The 24957-nt window shown below is 45.5% G+C and overlaps 2 protein-coding genes across 4 annotated transcripts in view; one reads left to right on the top strand and one right to left on the bottom strand.

Annotated features, from left to right (window-relative positions):
• Positions 1–24957, bottom strand: part of rbpjl (recombination signal binding protein for immunoglobulin kappa J region-like) — an 80575-nt gene that overhangs the window by 54092 nt on the left and 1526 nt on the right. The window contains exon 2 of the mRNA XM_072515276.1: positions 9069–9228. Within this exon, the coding sequence (XP_072371377.1) occupies positions 9069–9228 (160 nt within the window). The remainder of the gene's footprint in view (positions 1–9068; positions 9229–24957) is intronic.
• matn4 (matrilin 4) overlaps positions 8772–24957 on the top strand; it is a 92615-nt gene continuing 76429 nt past the window's right edge. Inside the window, exons 1-2 of one of the 3 annotated variants that reach the window (XM_072515275.1) lie at positions 8772–8957; positions 9081–9172. The gene's annotated coding sequence lies outside the window, so the exon portion shown is untranslated. Of the gene's footprint in view, positions 8962–9080; positions 9173–24957 lie in introns of all 3 variants that reach the window. The other 2 variants (XM_072515272.1, XM_072515273.1) reach the window with 2 other exon arrangements.

Genomic DNA, 24957 nt, shown 5'->3' with positions numbered 1-24957 from the left:
TTGATTCGGAATGATCAGAGATAACAGATGGGAATGGATTGCATTGGGGGGAAAAAAACGTAATCAGCAATGGCTAATTATTGCACACACTATCCAAAGCTGAGCTGAGTCAAACTGCATTAGCATCATTGACCTTGGTTGCTGGCTGAGCTCGCAACCCAACATCTGAACTTTGAACTTTCATCATCTGTAAGGCATCTATCAGATGGGAGGGGGGGGTGAGTGGGTGCTGGCGGAGTGGGTGGGGGGGGGGGGGAGCAGCACATTGCAGTGAGTCACTAAATGAATATGAAGACAGACCCTATATAAACATGACATTAAAATACAGGCTGAAATTAATAACTTAGACAAGGTTCATGTTGACTGCTTCAATACCAAAGGACAGAAACCCAGTAAGTGTGGGTTTTATGTCTGTACAGTGGGCGCCTGATTATTTGAAACTGTTTAAGAATTATTTATACTGCGTCCCAAACATCAAAATTGCAGCAGTGTTATCACAGTGAGTCACTCCTGAAATAAACTGTATTTGGGGTTTCAGATGATTTAGTCTGTTTTACGATCCCAATCGGAGACGGTGACTCTCGACTTCAGTGGTGGGCTCTGAAGGACTGATCAGAAGATAGTCTCAAATGTCTCAGCTGAATGCTGACACTATATGCATGAATGTACTACTCACAGTCTGTACCAATCGTTCTAGTCGCTATTTTGTTAATACTATGATGGACCTACAACTTTCTGAGAACACTGTGTTCATTCAGTTCTGGCCTCTCAACACCCCCAAATTCCCTTTGTCCCACCATTGGCACCTGTACCCTTAGCTGCCTGTGCTGTAACATCTGCAATTCCCTCCGTAAACCTCCCTCCCTCTCTCCGCTCCTTTAAGGTCCTGCTTTAAACTTCAATACTTTCACCCAGCTTTTAGTCACTCTTCCACGTATCCTCCTTCTTTGGTTCCATGGTTTTTTTTTTGGTGTGTGATTACACCCCTGCAAAGCCATTTAGAGTAATTCCTACATTGAAGATGCTGTAGAATTACACGGACAACCAATTTAAGGCACCCAGTCAGACTCGCAATGTGGCTCCTTTACGCTGGCTAGAAGCTACATATATTCGAATGCAGGGACCTGCCCTCCGCAGGCCAAGGGAACATTTCCAGGCATTGCACCGTTTTTGAATTAAACTAATTCAATAGTCTCCTGGGCCCAACCATCTTCAGCTCCTTCATCAATGACCTTTCCTCCATCATAAGACCAGAAGTGGGGATGTTTGCTGATTATTACACAATGTTAAGCACTATTCGCAATGCCTCAGATATTGAGGCATTTTGTGCCCACATTCGGCTAGACCAGGACAACATTCAAGCTTGCATTGACAAGAAGCAAGGAACTTCCATGCCACACAAGTGCCAGGCAATGACCATCTCCAACAAGGGACAATCTAACCATTGCTCTTTGACATTCAATGGCGTTACCATTGTTGAATCTCCCACTATCAACACACTGGAGGTTACCATTGACCAGAAACTGAACGTGTCCAGCCATGTAAATATTGTGGCTGCAAGAGCAGGTCAGAGGCAGCTCACCACCACCTTCTCAAGGGGAATCAGGGAGAGGAAATAAAAATGCTACCCATGTCCCGTGAAATAATTTTTAAAAGGCTTGAGGGACAATGGTTCCTTATTGCATTCTCCATGGATGGCAATACTTCAACCAATCAGAGTCGACTTACCAACCAATCAGCACCTTTTCCTCATCCAGTATAAAATGTTGCTCCCTTTGAAATTTGGTATTCTTGAATCTATCCGGATGGTGGCAAGGTGATAATCTTCAACGGCATGTCCCTTTTTTTTCAGCGATACCCAAATGCGGTGTTATTATTCTCTGAACCTGCTTAGATCCTTTTTACCTCCACTGTGCAAACTCATCCTTCTCCCTCTATACCCACTGTGTTGGAATTAAGATCATACAACCAATTCCCTAATGTAACCACTATTTTCAAGGATCTCAAAGCTGTGAAATTTCACAATGCATATTATCAAATGATGCAACCCAGGATGTCGAATTCGCTAGCCAATTAACCTCATTCCCTTCCTTCAATCCACGGAATCTGAAATACATAAACTTGCTGTCACTGATGCTGTTATTTCTAATTCTATCTTTCACTTTTCTGATAATCTGCACTTTTCATCAAAGTTTCCCATGAATAAAAATATTTGATGCATCTTAGATTTTCCTAGGTTCTGATGGTTGACCCTCTCCACCCTCTCTCGACCCTCTCGCCACCCTCTCATTCTTTACCTTCAGGCCCATAATCATAATGTCATCTTTTATTTGTTTGCTCAACAACTGCCCTGGCTTGAGACAATTCACACCTCTTTAACCTGTGGTTATCCCTCTCTCCAGTCTCACCGTCTGGACCTGTAAAGACTTAATTACCTGCAAAGACTCGCATTTGGATGATATGGCCAAGGCTGCATTTTTTTCCCATGATGTCAGAGATCACTTTTCATACTCGAGGTGTAGTACATCGGCGAGACCATGCAGACACTGCAACAACAGATGAACGCAACAATCACCAGGCAGGAATGTTCCCTTCCAGTTGGCGAACACTTCAGCAGTCAAGGGCATTCACCCTCTGATCTTCAGGTAAGCGTTCTCCAAGGCAGCCTTCAGGATGCATGACAATGCAGAATCGCCAAGTAGAAATTGATAGCCAAGTCCGCACGCATGAGTACAGCCTCGACCAGATTCATGTCTCACTACATTTAACTCCCCACCATCTGGCCTGAGCTTGCAAAATCCTACCAACTGTCCTGGCTTGAGACAATTCACACCTCTTTAACCTGTGATTCTCCCTCTCTCCAGTTGCACGGCTGGACCTGTAGAGACTTAATTACCTGCAAAGACTCGCAATCAAATCATTGTCTTGCATCATTGGCTTTGTCTATACATGCTGTGTTTGTGTAACTTACCTCTTCACTCACCTGACGAAGGAGCTACGCTCCGAAAGCTAGTGATTCCAAATGAACCTGTTGGACTTTAACCTGGTGTTGTAAGACTTCTTATTCTACTTCCTCCACGTGGGCGTAGGAGAAAGCAAAGTCATCATTTTGGTCTGAGCGTAAACCCTGCCCAATGGCCTACGAGGTCATCCCTCCTCATGCCATTAAATCGCAAACTTGGTGACCTATTCAACTCCGAGCTGAGCCATGGACCAATATCCTCTCCCTGCTCGATATTTCTTCCATTGGCACAGAATCCATTTAAACCTTCTGCATCTCTGCAAATCACCTTGCAACATTTTTCCCACATTAAAGACGTTACACGATTTAAGTTGGTGTCAGTTGCCCTGGGATTCTGCTGGCGAACATCATGAATAATAGAATAAACCTGTGTCCACCCGCTGGAGGGGCAGTAACCCAAGGGACATTAGGGACTTGGCAATGGAACCGAGGTGAAATGTTAATAAGTTTATTTTTTACACAGCGCGTTATTATAATTAATGGCAGTGGATTCAATTGTAGCTTTCAAAATGGAATTGGACAAAGACACAAATGGGAGAAGATTGCTGGGCAATGGGGAAAGAGCAAAGGGGAGTGAGACTATTTGGACCACTCTTTCCAAAAGCTGACACAGGCTGAATGGGCTGAATGATCTCCTGTGCTTGTAGGATTCCTAATGTAGACAAACCTCAGTTGGCATTCTAATTCTCACTCAGACAGTAATACCAATAAAATAATATTTATTCAATTTAATCTCCTATCAGCACCCCGAATGTATTCAGTGCTTCATGTATCACTACCAAGCAATGTTTTATCATTCATATATTTTCTTCCTGACATATCATGATGATAGAAGTATATATGAGAATGTAAAATACCTTCATTCCAAATTGGATTTACAATGGATTTACTGTTTCAAAATGCTTTGTTTATTTAACAAATATCAGTGCCAGCCCAATACCTCAAGTGAATTGATGCAGATTTAATCTATCGAACCGTCTTAAGAACTAATTTAAATGGTGAAAGACCATTTCACCTTCAGGCACTTTACAAACCATCAATTCATATTTTATGGCCAGGATTTACTTCTGCCTCTGTGTTTGCCAAGCCAGAATTTCACACCCATTAAAGGGAGCGAGTGGAAAATCACAGAGTGGCAAGCTCAGAAGCGGGAACCTTTAGGTTTCCAGATCTACACTTAAGGATTCCAAATCACAGTGACGGTCCTGACCTCATGTCACTGCAGCCAAACATCCCCATTGACCCACCTGGAGGAACGCAGTGGGGAGATGTGTCTCCAACATCAGAAAAACAGAATTGCACCGGGAGATTTGGAATCAAAGAGCTAATAGTATGTGTGTGTGAGAGCAGAGCGGGTAACCTGATGTTCAGTTGCCACTCAGTGATTGCGTTATTGCTTCAGGGTCAGTTCAAGCCCTGCTCCAGAGACTTGATCGCAAGATCTAGTCTGACACTCCTAATGCATTACTGAGGCAGGACTTCATTGCCAGAGGCGCCATCCTTTAGGTGAGATGTTGAGGTCCTGTCAGTTCTCTCAGGTGGATTGTCAAAGATCTCATGACACTGCTTGAAGAAGAGCAGGGGAGGTTCAAGCCAATATTTACTCTTCAATCAACACCTAAAACAAACTATATGGTCATTTGTCACATTGTTGTTTGTAGGGCACAAATTAGCCACCACATTTCCCAAAATACAGCAGCTTCAAAAGAGCTCTCTTAGTTGTTGAACATATCAAGATCATGAAAGATATATAAATGCAAGTTTCCAAATTAGTTGACCTCCGATGGCATTGTCACAAGATGTCCAAGGATGTGCTCTGACACAAGGAAGTTCAACTGTTGTAATATTGGTCCCTCCAGATGAACTAACATGGTTTGCAGGAGCTGGACTCTTGGCTTAACAGGATTTGGGAAAGGTGTCGGACTGATTGTGGTTTGGGAGAGTAAGGAGTTACTGGGGGCGTGAGCATCAGGAAGACTAGTGCTGAGAATCTTTGGGGTCCTGGCACTTCCAGGATATTGGGAAGCAGGAATATGGAGAGTGAGGTGGTGGAATTTGAGGAGTGAGAGTGGGAATTGCGGAATGGAATATTGGGAATTTGGGTCGGTGGAAACATCTGTGGTGAGCAAGGTTTTGAAGTAAAACGACATCAGGAAGGAGGGAAAATGGGATGGTGGGGGATGGAATCCAACAAAAGAAAACGTGACAATGAGGAACACGCATCTAAAATGCGCGGGAAGCTGACCAGGGAATCACGGTTTAAAAAATACCCGGGAGTACAGCTTGAAAAATCAACTAGCTAAGAATGTCAAGCAGCACAAAGTGCAGGTTCAGCAGAACAACATCTGGGCTTGAACGATTAAGACCACCTAAACTTTGTTTATCTTTCCTTAGTTTAATTGGCTGGGGTAGTCCAATCAAGGAACTGAAAATGACAAAATAATTTGATGGGATAGATGCAAAGATCTATCTGGGGAATTACAAATCCGGTTGTCTGTATCGTTGTTCATTCTTGGTGTTGCCAAGTTTGTTTGGTGTTTCCCTGAAACATCTGGAGGCTGGTATGCTTAAACGTGAACTGTTTATTGTTAACCCGTAACTGTGTAGACATGCAAGGTACTGTCAAGCATAGGTGCTGGTTACTATCAGACTCCACTCTACAGTCAACTAGCGCATGACTCTACATCATATCGAGGGCTGTACTGTTCGCCAGTCCCACAGTAACTCTTACTCTGCTAAACACCTTTGCACTACATTTGGAATGAGGATAACATTGGTAAGCAGTATTTAATGCTCATCCCGCTTTGTGCTGAAGGTATTAAGGGTCAACAATGTAGTGTGTTCCTGGAGTCCCGTGTAATCCAGCATGAGGCAGCCAGCTTCTTCCCATTAATGAACCAGTTGGATTCTTCCAACAAATTGGCAGCTCTCGTGCACAGTTTCTGTTTCCAGACTACCAGTTACTGAACTAAACATCATTACAGGCTATGGTGTGAACTTGAACTTGTAACCTCTTCAGCTGTCAGCTCCTACCATAAGTACTAGGCTGCCTCTGATGGCTTATACATTCCCAATCAAAACAGATCAAAATCAGAAAAACACACAGGTCAGTCAGCATCTGAAAGATAACAACCGGTATTTTCCGCTCCTGTTTCTCTGGGGAGCAAAAGGTCTCGGGGGAAGTGGGCAAAGGCCTTGGGAAAGGGGGCAAAGGCCTTGGGGGAAGGAGCAAGCACCTCGGGGAAGGGGCAGAGGCCTCCTGGTTGAGGAAGAATGACTCAGGGCTACAGGGGTAGACTGTGGGGGGGAGGGGAGGGGGGGGGGGGTGAAGGGGATGACTTCAGGCCAGAAGGAGGAGTGGCTAGTGAACACTGGGACAACCTTTAAAGGCATCATTGATGTGCTGAGGTGATGGCAGGCTGGGCGAAGAAGAGATTGCCACCACTCGGTGAGAGCCGGCATGAATCCTGGGACCCAAAATCTTTTTGCCCAAGTGCCGTTGAATATAGCATGAAAACCTGCAATTGGCGTTGGCGGGCTAAATGCCGCCTTTCCCATCCGCCATCTTCCTTTGCAGAATTTCAGGAAAATTCCACCCAACATTTCATTACAACATTAGAGGATCATACAAAAGTCTAAGCTACATTTTTTTATTCCAGTATGCACCATCCTGGGGAAAAGATTCCAGCTTAAAGTCCACTCTCCAAGAGGAGCGACTGTCTGTTTTAAACTGATGGAATATCTATGGGGGGGGGTGGGGGGTTGGGTTACAAATTCTGGACTAGTGCTGCTGGCTGGATTGGCTTCTTCCAGGGCCCTTGAAGAAAGAATTGCTATCTGCTGGGAATAGCGTTAACACAGCGGAGAAACATAGAACATAGAACATAGAACAATACAGCGCAGTACAGGCCCTTCGGCCCACGATGTTGCACCGAAACAAAAGCCATCTAACCTACACTATGCCATTATCATCCATATGTTTATCCAATAAACTTTTAAATGCCCTCAATGTTGGCGAGTTCACTACTGTAACAGGTAGGGCATTCCACGGCCTCACTACTCTTTGCGTAAAGAACCTACCTCTGACCTCTGTCCTATATCTATTACCCCTCAGTTTAAAGTTATGTCCCCTCGTGCCAGCCATATCCATCCGCGGGAGGAGGCTCTCACTGTCCACCCTATCCAACCCCCTAAACATCCGCACAAAATCCTAAACTGGAAGAACACTATTCCTGTTTTATTTACGCCATCAGTAACACATGGAGCTTTGGGGATTTTCACACCCAGTGCGTGTTCTGGAGCTTAATTAGAATTTGTTCTCCTTCTACATTTGATTCCACCTCTCATCACGTCAACTTATATTACAGAAAAAAAACATTTACTTTGTTAGCATTGGGAATTGGGCAAGAGAATAACAAATCATCAGAATATTTTCGATATCAAATTTATGAAAATAGAAAAATATTCATTTTTAATTCAATCACAGGATTCAGGAACTCCTTAGCAATGTCCTGGGACTGAGATGATTGACCTCCAACCACCACAATTATCTTCCTTCACAGGTATGACACCAACCAGCGGAGAGTTTTCCCCCTGACTCCCACTGACTCCAGTTTAGCTAGGGCTCCTTGATGCCATACTCAATCAAATGAAGCCTTGATATCAAGAGCAGACACTCTCACCTCATCTCTGGCATTCAGCTCTTTTGTCCATGTTTGAGCTAAGGCTGTAACGAGGTCAAGAGCCGAGAGGCCCTGGTAAAACATAAACTGAACATCTCTGAGCATGTTAGTGCATGTTAGGGCTAGTTTAGCTCAGTGGGCTAGACTGCTGGCATTGTTAATGCAGAACAAGGCTAACAGCTCGGGTTCAATTCCCATACCAGCTGTGAGAATTCTGAATTCTTCCTCTATGTACGTGAACAGGCGCTGGAATGTGTGAACTAGGGGCTTTTCACAGTAACTTCATTGAAGCCTACTTGTGACAATATATTGCTGTGTAAATGCTGCTACAGAGCAGTTAGCACCTTCCATCCCATTATTTTGATAACTTGAGAGTAGTTAACTGATGGAGCGGTAAATAGCCAGATTGGATTTGCCCTGCTTTTTGTGGATCGGATCGAGCTAGGAATTTTCCGCGTTGTCCATTTAAATGCCAGAGTTGGAGCTGTACTGGAACAGCGTGGTCAAGGGCACAATTACTTCTGGAGCGGATGTCTTCAGTAGTATTGACGGAATATTGTCAGGGCCTTTGCTGAATCCACTATCCATCTCCCTGAGAACACAACAAACTTCAAATATATACTGTATATATGTGGGAAGATGAGTTTACACAGTTAATTCTGCAATGAAATGTAGATGTTAAATTTTAATTGTACAACAAAAGAAGTTTGTTACTTTTCCCAACTTTGCAGTAAATGACAGAACTGCAGTTCTCGAAGGAATTCCCTTGACAAATAAGGCGGTACAGAAAATGTATCTATTTTCTTTTTAATATCTGCTTTGCAATTCCAGATTAACTCGTGCCAGTAAGTTTCCTCTCTGCGGCCAGCTCCTCGGTACTGTTGGCTCTCTGAAAGGAACCCTAGACAGTGTCTAACTTTCCTCGAGTGGCTTTTCAATGCTACATTCATCTGAACGTCCTCTGATCCATGACCCTTTGAGCATTCCAAGAGGGAGTGGTTTACTTACCCCATGGCCGGGGCAATGTATTAAAAACCTGCCCCCACATTCCTCCCCCTCCTACTCCAAAAGACAAGAACCCCTCCCGCAGATTTATTTGAGTGCTACTGGCAGGAGAGAGAGAGAGAGAGAGGAGTTTTATATCTTCTGCGCATTCACAGTGTATTTGAGTTATTGTCTATATCCTCAGCCCAATCATTCCTTGGACTTTCAGAGCTTACCATCTAGTGGATATCACCGAGCTATTTGTGTGTGTATGTGTATATCATTTTTTTAAAATTCGTTGAAGGAAGTTAAAGCAAACATTCGTGGCCAGTTTTTCCTTACTATATAGATTTTTAAAAAATATATTCTTATTATCTTACCTCTGCCACAAGGCTGCCCGTGGAAAGTTGCTGTCGCTCTCCGCCTCTCTCCGCGGCTCCACCGGAACCCTCCGCCGCCTCTCAGAGCTCCCAGCGCGGATCAGGTGAGTGTGTGCCCCCGCTGGGGGGAAACGGTCGCTGGCCGAATCGATGAGCTGGACTGTGTGTGTGAAGGGGAGTTTGGAGTGGGTGGGTGGGGGGGTGGTAGAGAGAGAGAGAGAATTGCCTCATTATTTTTTTCACTCTGATCTGAAAATAATGGCAGTTTCAATCAGGGGAAGCTTTAATTTCCCAAACAATAACAACAACAAAATGCCACTTATTAAAAACTGAAAGTGCCTCAAATATCGCAGGGTTTTACTGAACAGAGGTTTAAAAGTGTTATAAAAAACCTTCAACCACTCACACCTCTGAGTTGAGTTCCTAACTTTTGAAAGAGTTCAGAGTTTTGTCCGGGTCTAAGCATTGGTGGGGGTTGCAATGTGCTCATTTAAACAACAGCCAGGAGAATGGTAAGTGAATTCACAGACAGTGATGCCCAGAGCTCTGCTTCCCTCCCTCGGGCCTCTGTGAGACACAAGATTGACACTTTTCTGACCAGCTTTTATTTTATTTATGAACGTCCTGGTATTTCTAATAAGGATTTGCTTGTGGGGATGTGTAAGTGAATGGATTTGATGAGAATGCTTTTATTACAATTTTCATCGCAAGTTATGTGTACTGCTTTCAGAGTATCTGTCTGGTGACATGGGTGGACATGCCTGTGCTCAGCTGATGCTGAATAAGCAAATGCACTTGTTATTTTAGCCGGAGCTAAAAGGGTTACATTATTTGGATACATTGCATAGACTGGATTTGTACTCCCTTGGAATGTAGAGTATTGAGGGGTGATCTGACGGAGGCGTTTAAGATGACTGAAGGAGTTGGGAGGCAGATAGAAACTGTCTCCTCTGGTGAGCCCAGAACGTGGGAACCGAACTTTAGAACTCGCGCTAGGTCATTCAGAAGTGATCAGCCGAATGGCCTCCGGCACTTCATGAATTTCTGAGCTGTGGGGAGCTTTAAATTGGCGAGATGTTAGCCCCACCAACTTGCAAAACAGTTCATTTTAAAAGCACTCATATTTAGGGGTTGTCTGTGGAAATTTGTATGGAGCCTGTGACATCCCATAATTAAAGCAGGAGTCAAGACATATTATTGAGATCCAGGATGAAAAATAGGCAGAAACCATCAAAGGTTACAACACTCAGTCAACTTGGAGGAAATGTGGCCACAATTTTAAAATTGCTTTTTATTTTGGTTGTGGCAACTACTTCAGGAGCAATCACAAAGCTCCTATTCATCCCAAACCACTTACAAACTGCACATTGCATTCACAATAAAAGCCCCACATAAAAACATATCACAGTACATATCATTCTTTCTATTGTGTCTTCCCAGCCCATTGAAAGTACAATCCCAACTAATTAGGAAATATCTCGCAGTTCCTTCACTGTTGCTGCATCAAAATCCAATAACTCCTTCGCTAACAGCACTGTGGGTGTACCTACACCACATGGACCGCGAGGTACAAGAAGGCAGCTCACCACCACCACCACCTTCACGTGGGCAATTATGGATGGACAATAGATTTTGGCCTAGCAACGCTCAAATCGGATGAACAAATTTACAATTAAAAATTCTCGTTCCCTATAGCCTTGCGATTTTTTTCCCTTTCAAGTATTTATCCAATTTCCTTTTGTACGTCCCTGTTGAATCTGCTTTCTCTGCCCTTTCAGGCAACGCAATCCAGATCACTGGAACTCGCTGCATTAAAAACAATTCTCCCCGTTTCATGTCAGCTTCTTTTACCAATTACCTTTGATCTGTGTCCTCTGGTCACTAACTCTCCTGCCATTGAAAGCAGTTTCTCCTTATTTCTCTATCAAAACCTCACCTGATTCTGAACACCCCTGTATAATCTCTCTAACTTTTCCTGCTCCATGGAGAACAATCCCCAGATTCTCTCGTCGTTGAGCATAACCCCATAACTGATTCTGTTCTGTTAAATCTCCGCTTCATCCTCTCCATGGCCTCTATGTTCTTTCCTTAACTGTGATGGACACGATATTCCAGCTCAGAACTAACTTGTGGTTTATTTTATTTTTTTTAATTTAGAGTACCCAATTATTTTTTTCCAATTAAGGGGCCAGTCCACCAACCCTGCACATCTTTGGATTGTGAGGGTGAGACCCACGCAGACATGGGGAGAATGTGCAAACTGCATACGGACAGTGATCCAGGGCCAGGATCAAACCCAGGTCCTCAGCGCCGTGAGGCAGCAGTGCTAACCACTGCGCTACCATGCACCACTAACTTTTGATTTATATTGATTTCACCTAACTTGCTTGCTTTTGTATTTTATTCCTCTGTAGGATGGGTTTCTCAGAAAGCTATTTTCCAGAGGTTTACTTTGAAACAAGGGTGCTATTTCAGCTATTAATCATAGAATCCCTACATTGCAGAAGGAGGCCATTTGGGGTCTATACTAACCCACTAAAAGAGCACCCTATCTAGGCCCCTCCCTATCCCCATAACCCCACCAAGTATTAGTTGTAAAGTGCATTATGATGTCTGGTGGTCATGAAAGGCATTATTACAAAGCAAGCATTTCTTTCTTCTCTATACCCCAGTGTTTAACATCATCTACTATGTTGAGAGTCTTAACAAATGTGTACATATTTTATCCTGCAAAAATGCATTGCTACAGTATCCATTAGTTCTATGTTTTAAATCCAAATGACAATGATGGTCAGTCATACTACCAACACCTGAAGGTCATGTTGACCGTATCTAACCGTCCTGAGTTTCTAAGTGTCATGTTGGTAAGTTTGATCCCCTGGCGAGTTTTCTCTTTTTGCATGGACTCTGTAGAGATCATATCAAATATCTGAAAATCGGTACTTGGGAGATTTTAAACCATCTTGTCCATATTGACACCCTGCACTCCACTTGAAGAGCTCAGGAGGACATGTTGATCCTTTGGCCTGAATTGGTGTGTTCAGTTTTTATGTCAAGTGTTCAAGAAATAAGGGGCAGCACGGTGGCGTAGTGGGTTAGCCCTGCTGCCTCACGGCGCCAAGGACCCGGGTTCGAATCCCGGCCCTGAGTCACTGTCCGTATGGAGTTTGCACATTCTCCCCGTGTTTGCGTGGGTTTCACCCCCACAAAAAGATGTGCAGCGCAGGTGGATTGGCCACGTTAAATTGCCCCTTAATTGGGAAAAAAAATGAATTTGGTACTCCAAATTTATTTTTGAAAAGTGTTCAAGAAATATATCAATTTCAAGTTGATTGGTTTAGATGGGCACAGAGGGAGCAGACAGCTTGCAGATAATATCAACTTTTCAGTGGGTTTTGTGGGTAAATGTATTTTATATGACTTAAGAACATGGGAGACGCAGTGGGGAAGTCTTGATGTTGATTATCCAAGATTCCATTCCCTTTCACAAATGGAATATGCAAGTTGCTTGTTCCCCGGTTGTTTTAGATTTGCCTAAGATTCTTGCACGGAGTCATGCCAGAGCAGAGATGGTAAAAATTGTCCACTCAGGAGACCGAAGAGCAGTACGAGATATCTGAGATGCTTCTTATTCTACCAGGAGAGTCTTACAAAGCAGTTACAATGCAGCTGACCAACTTTAGCTCCTAGTCAAACAAGGGCTCAATTTAAAAAATTTTCGTCATTGTTTTTAAATCACAGAATCAAAGAAGAATACAGTGGAGAAAAGTCCCTTCAGCCCATCGAGCCTTCACCGCTGCATGAAAGGCACCTGATCTGCCAATCCTAATCCCATTTGCCAGCACTTGGTACATAGCCTCAAATGTTAAGACATGCCAAGTGCTCATCCAGATACGTTTTAAAGGATGTGAGGCAACCCGCCTCTACCACCCTCCCAGGTCAATCCATGACTTCACTCCCTCCCTATATCATAGCCTTGTCTAGTCCTACAGCCTTCCATGTTCTCTGCGTTTCTCCAATTCTATCCTCTTCCACATTTCTGATTTTCTTCATCCCACCATCAATGGCTTCAGCTGCCAAGGTCCAGGGATTTGCAGTTCCTTCCCAAAAGCTCCCCGCTTCTCTCCCTCTCTCTACTCCTTAAAACCTATCTTGTTCAACTATCCTAATATCTCGATGTGGCAACTTGGTGCCACATTTTGTCCAATAACCCTCATGTAAAGCTCCTTGGGATATTTTACACTCTTAGAGCTGGTATATCAATACAAGTCGTTGACATTGAGTAAGGGAAAAGCTGGCTAAGTTTTTCGGCAGCATTGAACTGTAAGAGTAAGATGACTGTGAGAGATTTGATCTGGATTTCTTTGGTATGTGATAATTTCAGAGTACTTCATGGTCCTCACATGGGTTGAGATGAGAAGGGTGAAGAGTCTTGTTGTGAAAATATCGTTTTTATAGGTCAAAGTGCTATTTGGATGGTGACAGTTCTGTACTTGATATAATTTGGCATCACATGTTAATAGCACTAACAATGGGGCAGCATGGTTAGCACTGCTGCCTCACGGCACCGAGGTCCCAGGTTCGATCCCAACCTTGGGTCACTGTCCGTGTGGAGTCGGCACATTCTCCCCATGTTTGCGTGGGTTTCGCCCCACAACCCAAAAGATGTGCAGCGTAGGTTGACTGGCCTCGCTAAATTGCCCTTTAATTGGAAAAAATGAATTGGGTACTATAAATTAATTTTTTTTAAATAGGAAAACAGCACCAACAATGTAGGAACATAGGAGTAGGCCACTTGGCCCATCGAACGTGCTCCACCATTCAATAAGATCATGGCTGATCTGGTTGAGGCCTCAGCTTCACTTCTCTATCTTCCCCTGTCCCCCACCCCCCCCCAATAATCTTTTACTCCCTTGTCGAACTCAACCTTGAGTAAATCCAACGACCTAGCGTCCACAACTTTCTGGGGAAGAGAATTCACACACCAACGACCCTTTGGGAGAAAACGTTCTTCACTGAATACCCTATTCAGTCTCCTCCTTGCCCTTATGCTATTGTCACCATGGAATCGACAACCATGGCTGCGGAATGTTGAAGATGGGGATCGATGGGTGCACTATTTGGAAAGTTACGTGATATGGTTTCCAAAATCTGAAATGTTTCCTACTCATTTCTATGGAGGTCTGTTCTAGAAATTGAAATGTTCATCTGAGATTGCCGACAGCCAGAATGATTTCTTTCTAATACATAATGAATCCAGTATTAACATTTTTTAAGTCTGTTTGTGGTATGTGCAGGAAAAGTCTGAAGCGCTCGCATGGTTTTCCTTTATCCACTGTTTACACTGAAACGTTAACCCTCTCAGAATGAATGGTGATTGCTGACAGGTTAACTGAGCCATTCTACCTGGACTCCAAGTATATTCCAGCTTTTTTGATGTACCTCCACACAACCTTTTCCCAATCCATCAAAAAACACATGTAAGAGTATCCACATTGGTGATGTGGCCCCATAATTGATCATGCCCTACGAATGCATTAAAACAGCAAAAATACATTACTTTGCCAATCTTGGGATATGGCCATGGTGGCATTTATTGCCCAACATGAGATTCCCTGAGAAGACAGTGGAGGAAGTTATTGACCTGTCACGCTCTGTATGGTGAAGGTGTTTGCGCAGTGCTTTTAAATAAGGAACAAAGTGATGATGAATGAACAGTCAATACATGGTCAAGGCATGGCAACGTGCAGGTAGGAAATTGGTTTGGAAAACAAAGGTAGTTTTAAGGGATTTATATTTGAATTGGTAAACATTAGAAATAAGGGGCGGGATTCTCCCATCCCGCGGCAGAGTGTCCACGCCAACGTAAACGCCATTGTGTTCTACGACGGCGTGAACGGGCTGCTGCCAGGAGTAATTCTGGCCCCGACAGGGGGCCAACACAGCGCCTGAGCAGTTTGCGCCGCTCCAGCTGCCGGTCCCGGTGCGAACTGTGCGCCGCGGGATCCGCGCATGCGCAGTGGCGCCGGTGCCAACGCGCGCATGCACAGTGGCCTCCTTCAATGCGCTGGCCCCAACACAACATAGCGCAGGGCTACAGGGGCCGGCGCATAGGAAAGGAGGCCCCCACCCAGAGAGGCCAGCCCGCTGATCGGTGGGCCCCCTCCCCACAGGCCGCCACCCAACCCTTCAACGCCGAAGCCTCGCCGGCTCAGAGCAAGTTAGAATGGCGCCGGCGGGACTCGTTTTTTTTCTTACGGCCGCTCAGCCTATCCGGGCCGGAGAATCGCGCGGGGGGGGTGCCATGTAGAGTGGCCCGCAACTGGCGCTGCGCCAACCACGCCAGCGCCAATGGCGTTGATTTTCCGCAGACGTCGGGGCGGCGTGGCCCGGTCGCGGTGATTCTCCGGCTCGGCCCAGGGCTGGGAGAATCCCGCCCAAGGTATCATTTTAAGTGGGTTTAATTTAATGTGTCTGTGTCTGGAAGGGTAAAACCTACAGTTGGGGATTGATTTCAATAACAACTGTGAATCCATTGTGCTTAGAGAGGGCTCCGGCGTGAAAAGTAAATAACTAGCACTGGTTGCATAGCAATTTGGGGCCTTGTAAGGTAGAGAAACTTTTACATTTTAGTTTAGCTAATTTGATTGCAATTGAGACAGGACACTGGGGAATGAACAGCTCTCAACTCTGCCAGGAGAAGCTGGACAGGACAAGGGAGTTGCAAAGATGCAAGCTTCCCAAGGAACAAGGTGCAATCCAGATAACCAGGGAATTGGGATGGGAAGAATTTCTTAAGATGACTGACGTTAAGAGAACAGAGACCATGGTATTTTTCAGAAGAAATCAAGAAAGAGTAAACAAAGTGTTCTGAGTTAAAGAGTCTATTGCAGTAATTAGATGTAAAGTAGGATAGCAGATTTCAAAGGTAAATGGAACTTTTGATGTCATTTTAATGCAGTCCAGGAATTGAGAGTTAAAGAAATTACAAACAGTTTGCACAGCCATCAAGACAAAGACATTCTAAAGGGATTGGTTTAAAAACTTGGACTGGATTCACTGTTGAAATTGGAATGGAAGCTTTTCTAAAAGTGCTATGTGGAAAACCTGGTCTGGATTTCAGAATGAAAACCGCTAAGGGAACACATAATTGTGAGAAAAGATTTTAAAATATGATTTGGGATTGGAGTTTGCAAACTGTCATGTGACAATCATCTGGGGGATTCTGAGGAGACATTCACTAACATTCACTTTGGGTTCAAAGTGGAGAGTGTGTTTGCCCACACTCACCTTGTGATCTTAAAAGGGACTTTGTGGTAATGAGACCATTGTAGATTAAGATGTACTTTGTAATCCATGTTAATCATAAAACCTGTGTGTATTTGTTAAAATAAGGGGGGGGGAGAGTAAAGGAGTATTGAATAATAATCCAACTTTTCACACTTAATTAATATTTCTTTTCTTGTTGTTAAAATTAATTTGCGGTCCCCTGACACTGTTCCTCCACATTTGGTTTTAAAGTATTTTGAGTCAGGGTTCCATTCAGGGATCTTCCCATCCAGTTATAGCTGAGATCAACTGAGATCATAACAATTTCCTCTGGTTTCTGCCAGTCAGTCACTGTAATGATGGAAGATAAATGTTCGCTGCTGTGTCTGGGATTTTGGTAGCCAAAGGAAGTTAATTGAAATAACGGTTTGCAGTTTTACATAACCAATAAACCGTTTTCAGCTTTACCTGGTTACCCTGAAATTCCCTGGAGGATTATAAATGGGAAACAAGGCTACGGCAGCAACATTGAATGGGTGTTTTGCGAGTGTCTTCACTGTAGAAGACACAAAACAACACCAAGAAAACGTGAAAATCAAGAATAAAAAGAGAGGGAGGAACTTAAAACAATCACAATCACTCAGGAAAATGTACTGGGGAAAATAGCATCTTTAAAAAAGTGGCAGTAGAGATAGTAGATGCAATGTGACCTTCCAGAATTACCTAGTTTCTGGCAAGGTCCAAGTGTTCAAGTGAATTGGAAAATCTCTATTGCAACTCCTCTATTCAGGAAATGAGGGAGACAAAAAACAGGAAACTACAGGCCAGTTAGCCTGACATCTGTCGTTGGGAAAATTCTCGAATCCATTATTAAGGAGGTAATAGCAGGACACTTAGAAAATTATAATGCATTCAGATAGAATCAACATGGTTTTGTGTAAGGTATGAATTCAATTCACTCTGTCCCTGGGTGCTAAATTAGCAGTCTGAAGGTACACGACGTTCCAAGGCTTTTACAATGATTCCTGCCTAGTAACAAGGATGGGACCCTCTGGGAGTGCTACCAGATCAGTTCAAGGGTCACTGAATAACTTTTCTTCAAGCAGCCACTTTGATGCGGTCTGCCAGCCAGAAGTATCACAGGCATGGGGACAGGAATAGGTCCTGTTAAGTAAGTTAGGAAGTGAGGACATGGACTCTGAATTATCGAGAGAGCTTCAAATGGTAGACCCATTCCATACAGTGGGTCACTGGATCTGAAAGTGTGCTTGTAAGATAGTATTTGAATGTACTCAGGAACCCATGGAGAAGGAATCTCAGAAAGCGAGAGTGAAATCCAGTGAGGTTTTGTTTAAAGCGATCTGAATGGGAGCAGCTTTTGAAGGGAATGCCAAGGAGATTATTTTTTTTTCAAATTTAGAGTACCCAATTATTTCTTTTCCAATTAAGGGGCAATTTAGCGTGGCCAATCCACCTAACCTGCCCATCTTTGGGTTGTGGGGGTGAGATCCACGCAGACACGGGGAGAACCTGCAAACTCCACACAGACAGTGACCCAGGCTGGGATTCGAACCCGGGTCCTCAGCGCCGCAGTCCCAGTGCTAACCACTGTACCACATACCGCACCCCCCCCCCCCCCAAGGAGATTCTTTGAAGGTGAAGTTGGGACTCCCTCGTGAGACAGAGTTTCAGGGAGATTGTTTGACTTGGTGTTTACTAACATCTGGGTGGGTTAATGAGAAATCCATGGACTCTGTATTGGTTGCTTCTGTTGTTTACCCTGTAATGTGATGTGTTCGACCACAGTTCATCTGTTAATTCATATGTACCTCATACTTGCCCTGAATGCTAGTGTATAAGATATATATTGTAAATTGTTTCATCTTTCTGAACTAGTATAGTACATTTTGTTTTTGTTTGTTTAAATCCCGTGGAACCTTGGCTTTATTCTGAAAGCAGGTGCCTTGAATTTCAACCTTTATCTACTTTAAATGAAATGTTATTGGATTTTAACTGGATCTGCCCCCCCCCCCCCCCCGCCCCCCCCCCCCCCCCCGCCCCCCATGTCCTGGGGTCTGGCCAAGGATCATAAAGGGAAATTGTGTTTGCCTAATTGATTAGAATCCTATAAGGAAGTAACAGCAATGTGGATAAAGGGGAACTTGTAAATGTGGTGTACTTGGATTTCCAAAATACATTCAACAAGGTGTCACTTCAAAGATTACTTAAAATAAGAACTTGAGATGTAAGGTTGATTTCTTGATTGATTGATTGGTTTATTGTCCCATGTATCGAAGTACAGCGAAATGTATTTTTCTGAGGCCAAGGGAGCGTACACAATACATACATAGTAGACAAAAGAATAATCGACAAAGTACATTGATAAGAGATAAAAGAAAAGGGCCTGGGTGGGAGAGCTCACAGAGAGTCGCCATGCTCCAGTGCCATCTTGGATTCCAAAAGAGGTAACATATTAGCATGGATAGAGGACTGGTTGACTAACATAAAAAGAGAGCGCAGATAAATGGGTCACTGTCAGGTTGGCAAGCTGTTACTGGTGGAGTACCATAGGGATCAGTCCTGTGGCCTCAACTATTTACAAACTGTATCAATGACTTGGATGAAAGAGCTAAAGGTATGCTAATGATGCAAAAAATAGATCAAAAGGAAAATAGTCAAGAAGACAAGGGGCAGCATGGTGGCACAGTGGTTAGCGCTGCTGCCTCACAGTGCCAGGGACCTAGGTTTGATCCCAACCTCGGGTGACTGTCCGTGTGGAGTTTGCACATTCTCCCCATGTCTGCGTGGGTTTCCTCCCATAGCGCAAAAATTGACCACGCTGAAATTGCCCCTTAGGATGTGGTTGCAGGAATCGGGCCGCGGATTGGGTCTAGGTAGGGTGGTCTTTCGAAGGGTCGGTGCAGACCTGATGGGTGCAGACTTCTGCACTGGGGGGATTCTATGGCAATCAGAGTCTGTAGAGGGATTTAGATAGGTTAAGTGAGTGGGCAATAAATTGACAGATGGAGTACAATGTGGGAAAATGTGAACTTGTCCACTTTGGCAGCAAGAATAAAAAAGCAATATATTACTTTAATTGAAATAAGTTCTAGGACTCTTACAGTACAGAGTGATCTGGGTGTCCTGGAACATAAATACGAAAGGTTGGTACGCAGGTGCATCAAGTTGTTACAAAGGCAAATGTAATGTGGGTATTTCTTGCAAGAGAAATGGAATATAAAGGTAGGGAAGTTTTGTTGTAATTTTACAGGGCATTGCTGAGACCACGTCTGGAGCACTGTGTATAGTTTTAGTGTCCTTATTTAGGAAAGGAGCTAAATGCGTCAGAAGAAGTCCAGATCACTGGACCCAACTGATTTCTGGGATGAAGGGGTTATTTTGTGGGGAAAGGTTGAGCAGATTGGGCCGATACCCATTAGTGTTTAGAAGTATGTAAGATTATCTTATTAAAACATAAGGGGGGCGATTCTCCAATATGGACCCCAATTGTTTGCGCCGTGGTGAACGCCGTCGCATTTCACGACGGCACGAACCGGGCCCGGGTACGACCGATTCTGGCCCCCATAGAGGGCCAGCACGGCGCTGGAGAGATTCACGCCGCTCCAGCCTCCTTTCATGGTGCCAAATGGGTGCCGCGCCAGCCCACGCCTGCGTAGTTGGGCCGCGCCAACCTGCGCATGTGTGGGGGACATCTTTAGCGCGCCGGCCCCGACTCAAGATGGAGTCGGTGTTCAGGGGCCGCCCGCACCAGAAAGTAGGCCCGGGGAGGGTGAAGAGGCCGGCCCGCTGATTGGTGGACCCTGATCGCGGGCCAGTCCCCATCGGAGGCCCCCCCCCCCACAGGCCGCCCCCGACCGTTCGTGCAGAGTTCCCACCGGCAGCGACCAGGGGTGAATGGTGCCGGCGGGACTCTGTCGTATTGACGCGGCACATCCGGCCCGGAGAATCGGCGGACCAGCCGATTCCAGCGGCCCGCGGCCGGCGCCGCACCAAACGCGCCGGCGCAAATGGCGCCGATTCTCCTCACCTCGGAGAATCGCGCGCCGGCGTCGGAGCGTCGTGCCACGGTTGCGGCGATTCTCCGGTCCGAAGTGGGGCTCGGAGAATCGCTCCCTTGATCCTGGCAGGGTGGATGTTGAGTATTCCCCTTGTGTCGGAGTCTAGAGCCAGGGATCACAGATTAAAAATTAGGAGTATCCCTTTTAAGACAGCTAAGGTGGATATATTTCTCTGAGGTCTGTGGAACCCTCTACCGCAGAGAGCAGTGGTAGCTAGATCATTAAATACGTTCAAGGCTGAGTTAAGTAGATTTTTGATGCTACTCGAGGGATATGGTTGGTGCAGACAGGAAAATGGAATTGTGACCATGATCATGTAAGCCGTGATCTTATCGAATGGCGGAGTAGGCTCGAGGGGCTGAATGGCCTACTCCCATTCCTAATTCTTGTGTTCTTGTGATTGTTTCCTTGATTAGTTTAGAAGATATCATCCAAATGTCGTTTATTTGCATCTTCTGACCAATTGGACTCCTACTAGAACACTTTATCATAAAAAGGGAGCATTCCAATTAAAATCCAATCTCCAGCCCTTCTCATCTCCCCGTCGTGCCAAAGGCGACCCCGCTGTGGATTCCCCGAAGGCGGCACCGGCGAGGAATATAAATCACCATTGACTTTTGCGGGACCCAAATATCCATGCGGTAGCCATATCTAGCCACCTCTTGAATGTATTCAATGTCTTAGCCTCAACTACTTCCTGTGGTAATGAATTCCACAGGCTCACCACTCTTTGGGTGAAGAAACGTCTCCTCATCTCTGTCCTAAACGTCTCCTCATCTCTGTCCCGAATCCTCAGACTTCGATCCCTGGTTCTGGACACAACCACCACCGGGAACATCTGTAAAGAATTGCTCAGCGTAATTGAGATATTAAGATATGAATGATCAAGGCTGTGATTTGGAGTGTCTCATTGTACAGGCTAAAACATGGACCTTGAGAAAAACAAACAGCCAAAGATTAGAAAGTTATGAAAAATGGTTCTGGAGAAGGATGATCTAGGTCACTGCCCCCCTCCCACAATGGAAGGGGCAAGGACGGGATTGCGGCCTACGGGTTGACTGCGCGCCACACCCCCCCCCCCACACCCCACACCCCCCGCCCCGCCCTTATCCCATGCTGACTAGAATTTCTTCAAAAAGGAATTGGGACTGGAATCTACCATTTTTGAAGAGCTTCCTGGTTGGCCAAACATGGCAAATATCAGATCCGATGACATCCGCTTTCCCAGTAACAAGGCGCATCTTGGTGAGATTTTGGGTTACTAGTTGCATTTCAGGAATGGTTCCAATTCAAACCACTCCTATAGGGTTTACAAGAGAGAATTTGACTGGCTGTCGAAACAGTAACATACTTCCTATCTGGTTCTAATCTTTCTCAGCATGATCCACAAATAGAATTTTCATCAGGACTATGTCATGGAGCCCAAAGGTTGCAACATTTAATTATTAATATAAAGGTAATAATTCACCTGCGCCAAGAAGAGATTAACTATTAGAAAAACAGAAAGAGCTCGAAACTGCCCTGGTCCCCATATTATCACAAATGTTATAGAGGATACAAAAAACATTTACAAGGATGCTAGCAGAACTGAAAGGTTAGGTTCATCGGGAAAGATTTAACAGGCCGGGCTTCTTTTCTCTAGAAAAGAAACGGCTGAGGGAGGTCCTTAAGATTATGAATGGGTTTGAGAGGATAGTCCGAGAGAAGGGGAGTACAAAACCATTTCATTTCATTTCAAAGGGCGATGGATACTGGGAAACAATTAGGGGCTTTCAAAACTCAGGCTGATAGATTTTTCTCAGGGTAGCAACCAATATGGAGTAAAGACGGATAAATGGGGGTGAGGGGCAGGGGTCAATTAATGGGACCGTGGTTTCATGCTTTGTATGACCATACAACCATAAGACAGAGGAGCAGAATTAGGCCACTCGGCCCATTGAGTCTGCTCCGCCATTCAATCATGGCTGATATTTTTCTCATCCCCATTCTCCTGCCTTCTCCCCATAACCCATGATCCCCTTATTAATGAAGAGCGTATCTTTCTGTCTTAAAGACACTCAGTGAATTGGCCTCCACAGCCTTCTGCAGCAAAGAGTTCCACAGATTCACCACCCTCTGGCTGAAGAAATTCCTCCTCATCTCTGTTTTAAAGGATCGTCCCTTTAGTCTGAGATGGTGTCCTCTGGTTCTAGGTTTTCCTACAAGTGGAAACATCCTCTCGATATCCACTCCATCCAGGCCTCGCAGTATCCTGCAAGTTTCAATAAGATCCCCTCTCATCCTTCTAAACTTTCAACGAGTACAGACCCAGAGTCCTCAACCGTTCCTCACAAGACAAGCTCTTCATTCCAGGGATCCTGAGCAGGATTCTGTGATCCTGAGGCTAAGTGGTGACGCTGTCGGAAACGCCGTCGCGTTTCCCGATAGCGTCAACACGGCCTCAGGATCAGCAATTCTGGTCCCTACAGGGGGCCAGCACGGCACTGGAGCGACCCTCGCCGCTCCAGCTGCTGATCCCGGCGTGGACTGGGTGGCGCGGGATCCGCGCATGCGCAGTGGTACTGGCGCCAACGCGCGCATGCGCAGTGGCTTCCTGCAACGCGCCGGCCCCGACGCAACATGGCGCAGGACTACATGGCCGGAGCGGAAGAAAGGAGGCCGCCAGCCAGAGAGGCCGGTCTGCCGATCGGTGGGCCCCAATCGCGGGCCAGGCCACATCGGAGGACCCCCGGGGTCGGAACCCCCCTCCAACCCCCCTCCCCCCAACCCCCCTTACACAGGCTGCCCCCCCCCCCCCCCCCCGATCCTTCCACGCCGAGTTCCCGCCGGCTGAGAGTAGATGTGGACGGCGGTGTCGGGACTCGGCCCATCCCAGGCCGAGAATCTGCCGGCCGGCAGCGTAGAGCGGCCCGCGACCGGCGCCGCACCAACCACGCTGGCGCCAATGACGCCGATTCTCCACAGAGTGCCAGCGTCGGGTCAGCGTGGCGCGATTTGTGCCGGTCGAGGGGATGATCCGGTCTGGCCCTGGGCTGAGACAATCCCGCCCCATGTGTGTCCCCAACTTACAGCAAAACCCCGCTGAACAGCGGAACCAGGGACAATAATGCATAAAATACACCGCATGGTGTTACACCAACAGCCTAGCAGGAGCTGGATTACAGGCCTTCTTCAATATTTAAGATAACCCCTGTTCCATTGTAGCGCACAAAGACTCACGAGAGACGAATAGAGATGAAGTCGATGAGGCTTTATTAAGCGTGACTTGTTCCCCGCAGTTCAGTAGCAGACTGGCCTGCGGGGGAGAACTCCTGGTTCTTATACTCCGCCTTCAGGGCGGAGCTAGAGGTCAACAGCCAACCAGGACCCGGGATCTGTCAGCCAATGACATCACGGCTTCACAGTCCCACATGACCCCTAATGCATACTACCACATCCATTTACTCGTAGTTATGACTTTGTTAATGGGAGCCACTCCTGTGTCACTCAAAACCCCCAATTACGTAAGGAAACCTTTGTATTTTTTTCACAGGGAAAATAACACTGTCTGGATAACTGAACCACCATCACCTGTTTTATGATCCAAACAATGGAAACCTCATTACTCCGACTGAATCAGTGTGTGATCCCAGCACAAGCGACCCTACGATCTTGCCAACTGTGCGAGACGTTTTTCTACTTTAAAAAGGTGCTATGCAAGTTCTGGTTATTGCCCCTCTCGGACCTGCCTCCTCTCGCCTCATGCTCCTTAATATTTTTCTCCACAAATGCTTATTTAGCTGCCTTTTAGCTTGGCTTACCTTAATGGTACTTTACCTGAAAAAATGTTTTAAAACTTTCCGTTTTGTGTTTTGCGTACCCATTCTGAGTTAATGCTTCCTCTTGTGATGCATCAACCAATCAACATTTCTCTCAATCTGAGCACTAAATTCCTTTATTGAATACAGCAGTGTTTAAGTCTCTGATTGTAACTATACTACAACTTGCATTTATGTAGCACCTTATTATAGCTGGAAGGAGCTTATCAATAGGAATCTTGACAATGAATTACAGGAGGAGAGGTCAGGGCAGGTGATCAAAATCTTGGTCAATGAGGGATGTTTTAAGGGGACGACACGGTGGCACAATGGTTAGCACTGCTGCTTCACAGCGCCGGGGCCCCGGTTTAATTCCGGCCTTGGTGACTGTCTGTGCGGAGTCTGTATGTTCTCCCTGTGTCTGCGTGGGTTTCCTCCGGGTGCTCCAGTTTCCTCCCACAATCCAAAGATGTGCAGGTTAGATGGATTTGTCATGCTAAATTCTCCCTCAGTGTCCGGAAGATGTGCTAGTTAGGTGGGGTTATGGGGATAGAGCGGGGGAGTGGGCCTAGGTAGTGTGCTCTTTCAGAGGGTCGGTGCAGATTCAATGGGCCGAATGGCCTCCTTTTCTCTAGGGATTCTATGGCGAAGCGGTGGAGTGTTGCACAAGGGGAATTCCAGAAGAATGTTGACAGCTGAAAACGATCTTCTGGTACCACGCCAGTAATCCATTGCTTTAATCAT

Source organism: Scyliorhinus torazame, chromosome 8, assembly GCF_047496885.1.
Source record: "Scyliorhinus torazame isolate Kashiwa2021f chromosome 8, sScyTor2.1, whole genome shotgun sequence".
Lineage (NCBI taxonomy): Eukaryota > Metazoa > Chordata > Chondrichthyes > Carcharhiniformes > Scyliorhinidae > Scyliorhinus > Scyliorhinus torazame.
The sequence above is the reverse complement of the archived record's forward strand: the minus strand, read 5'-3'. Positions and strand labels throughout refer to the sequence as shown.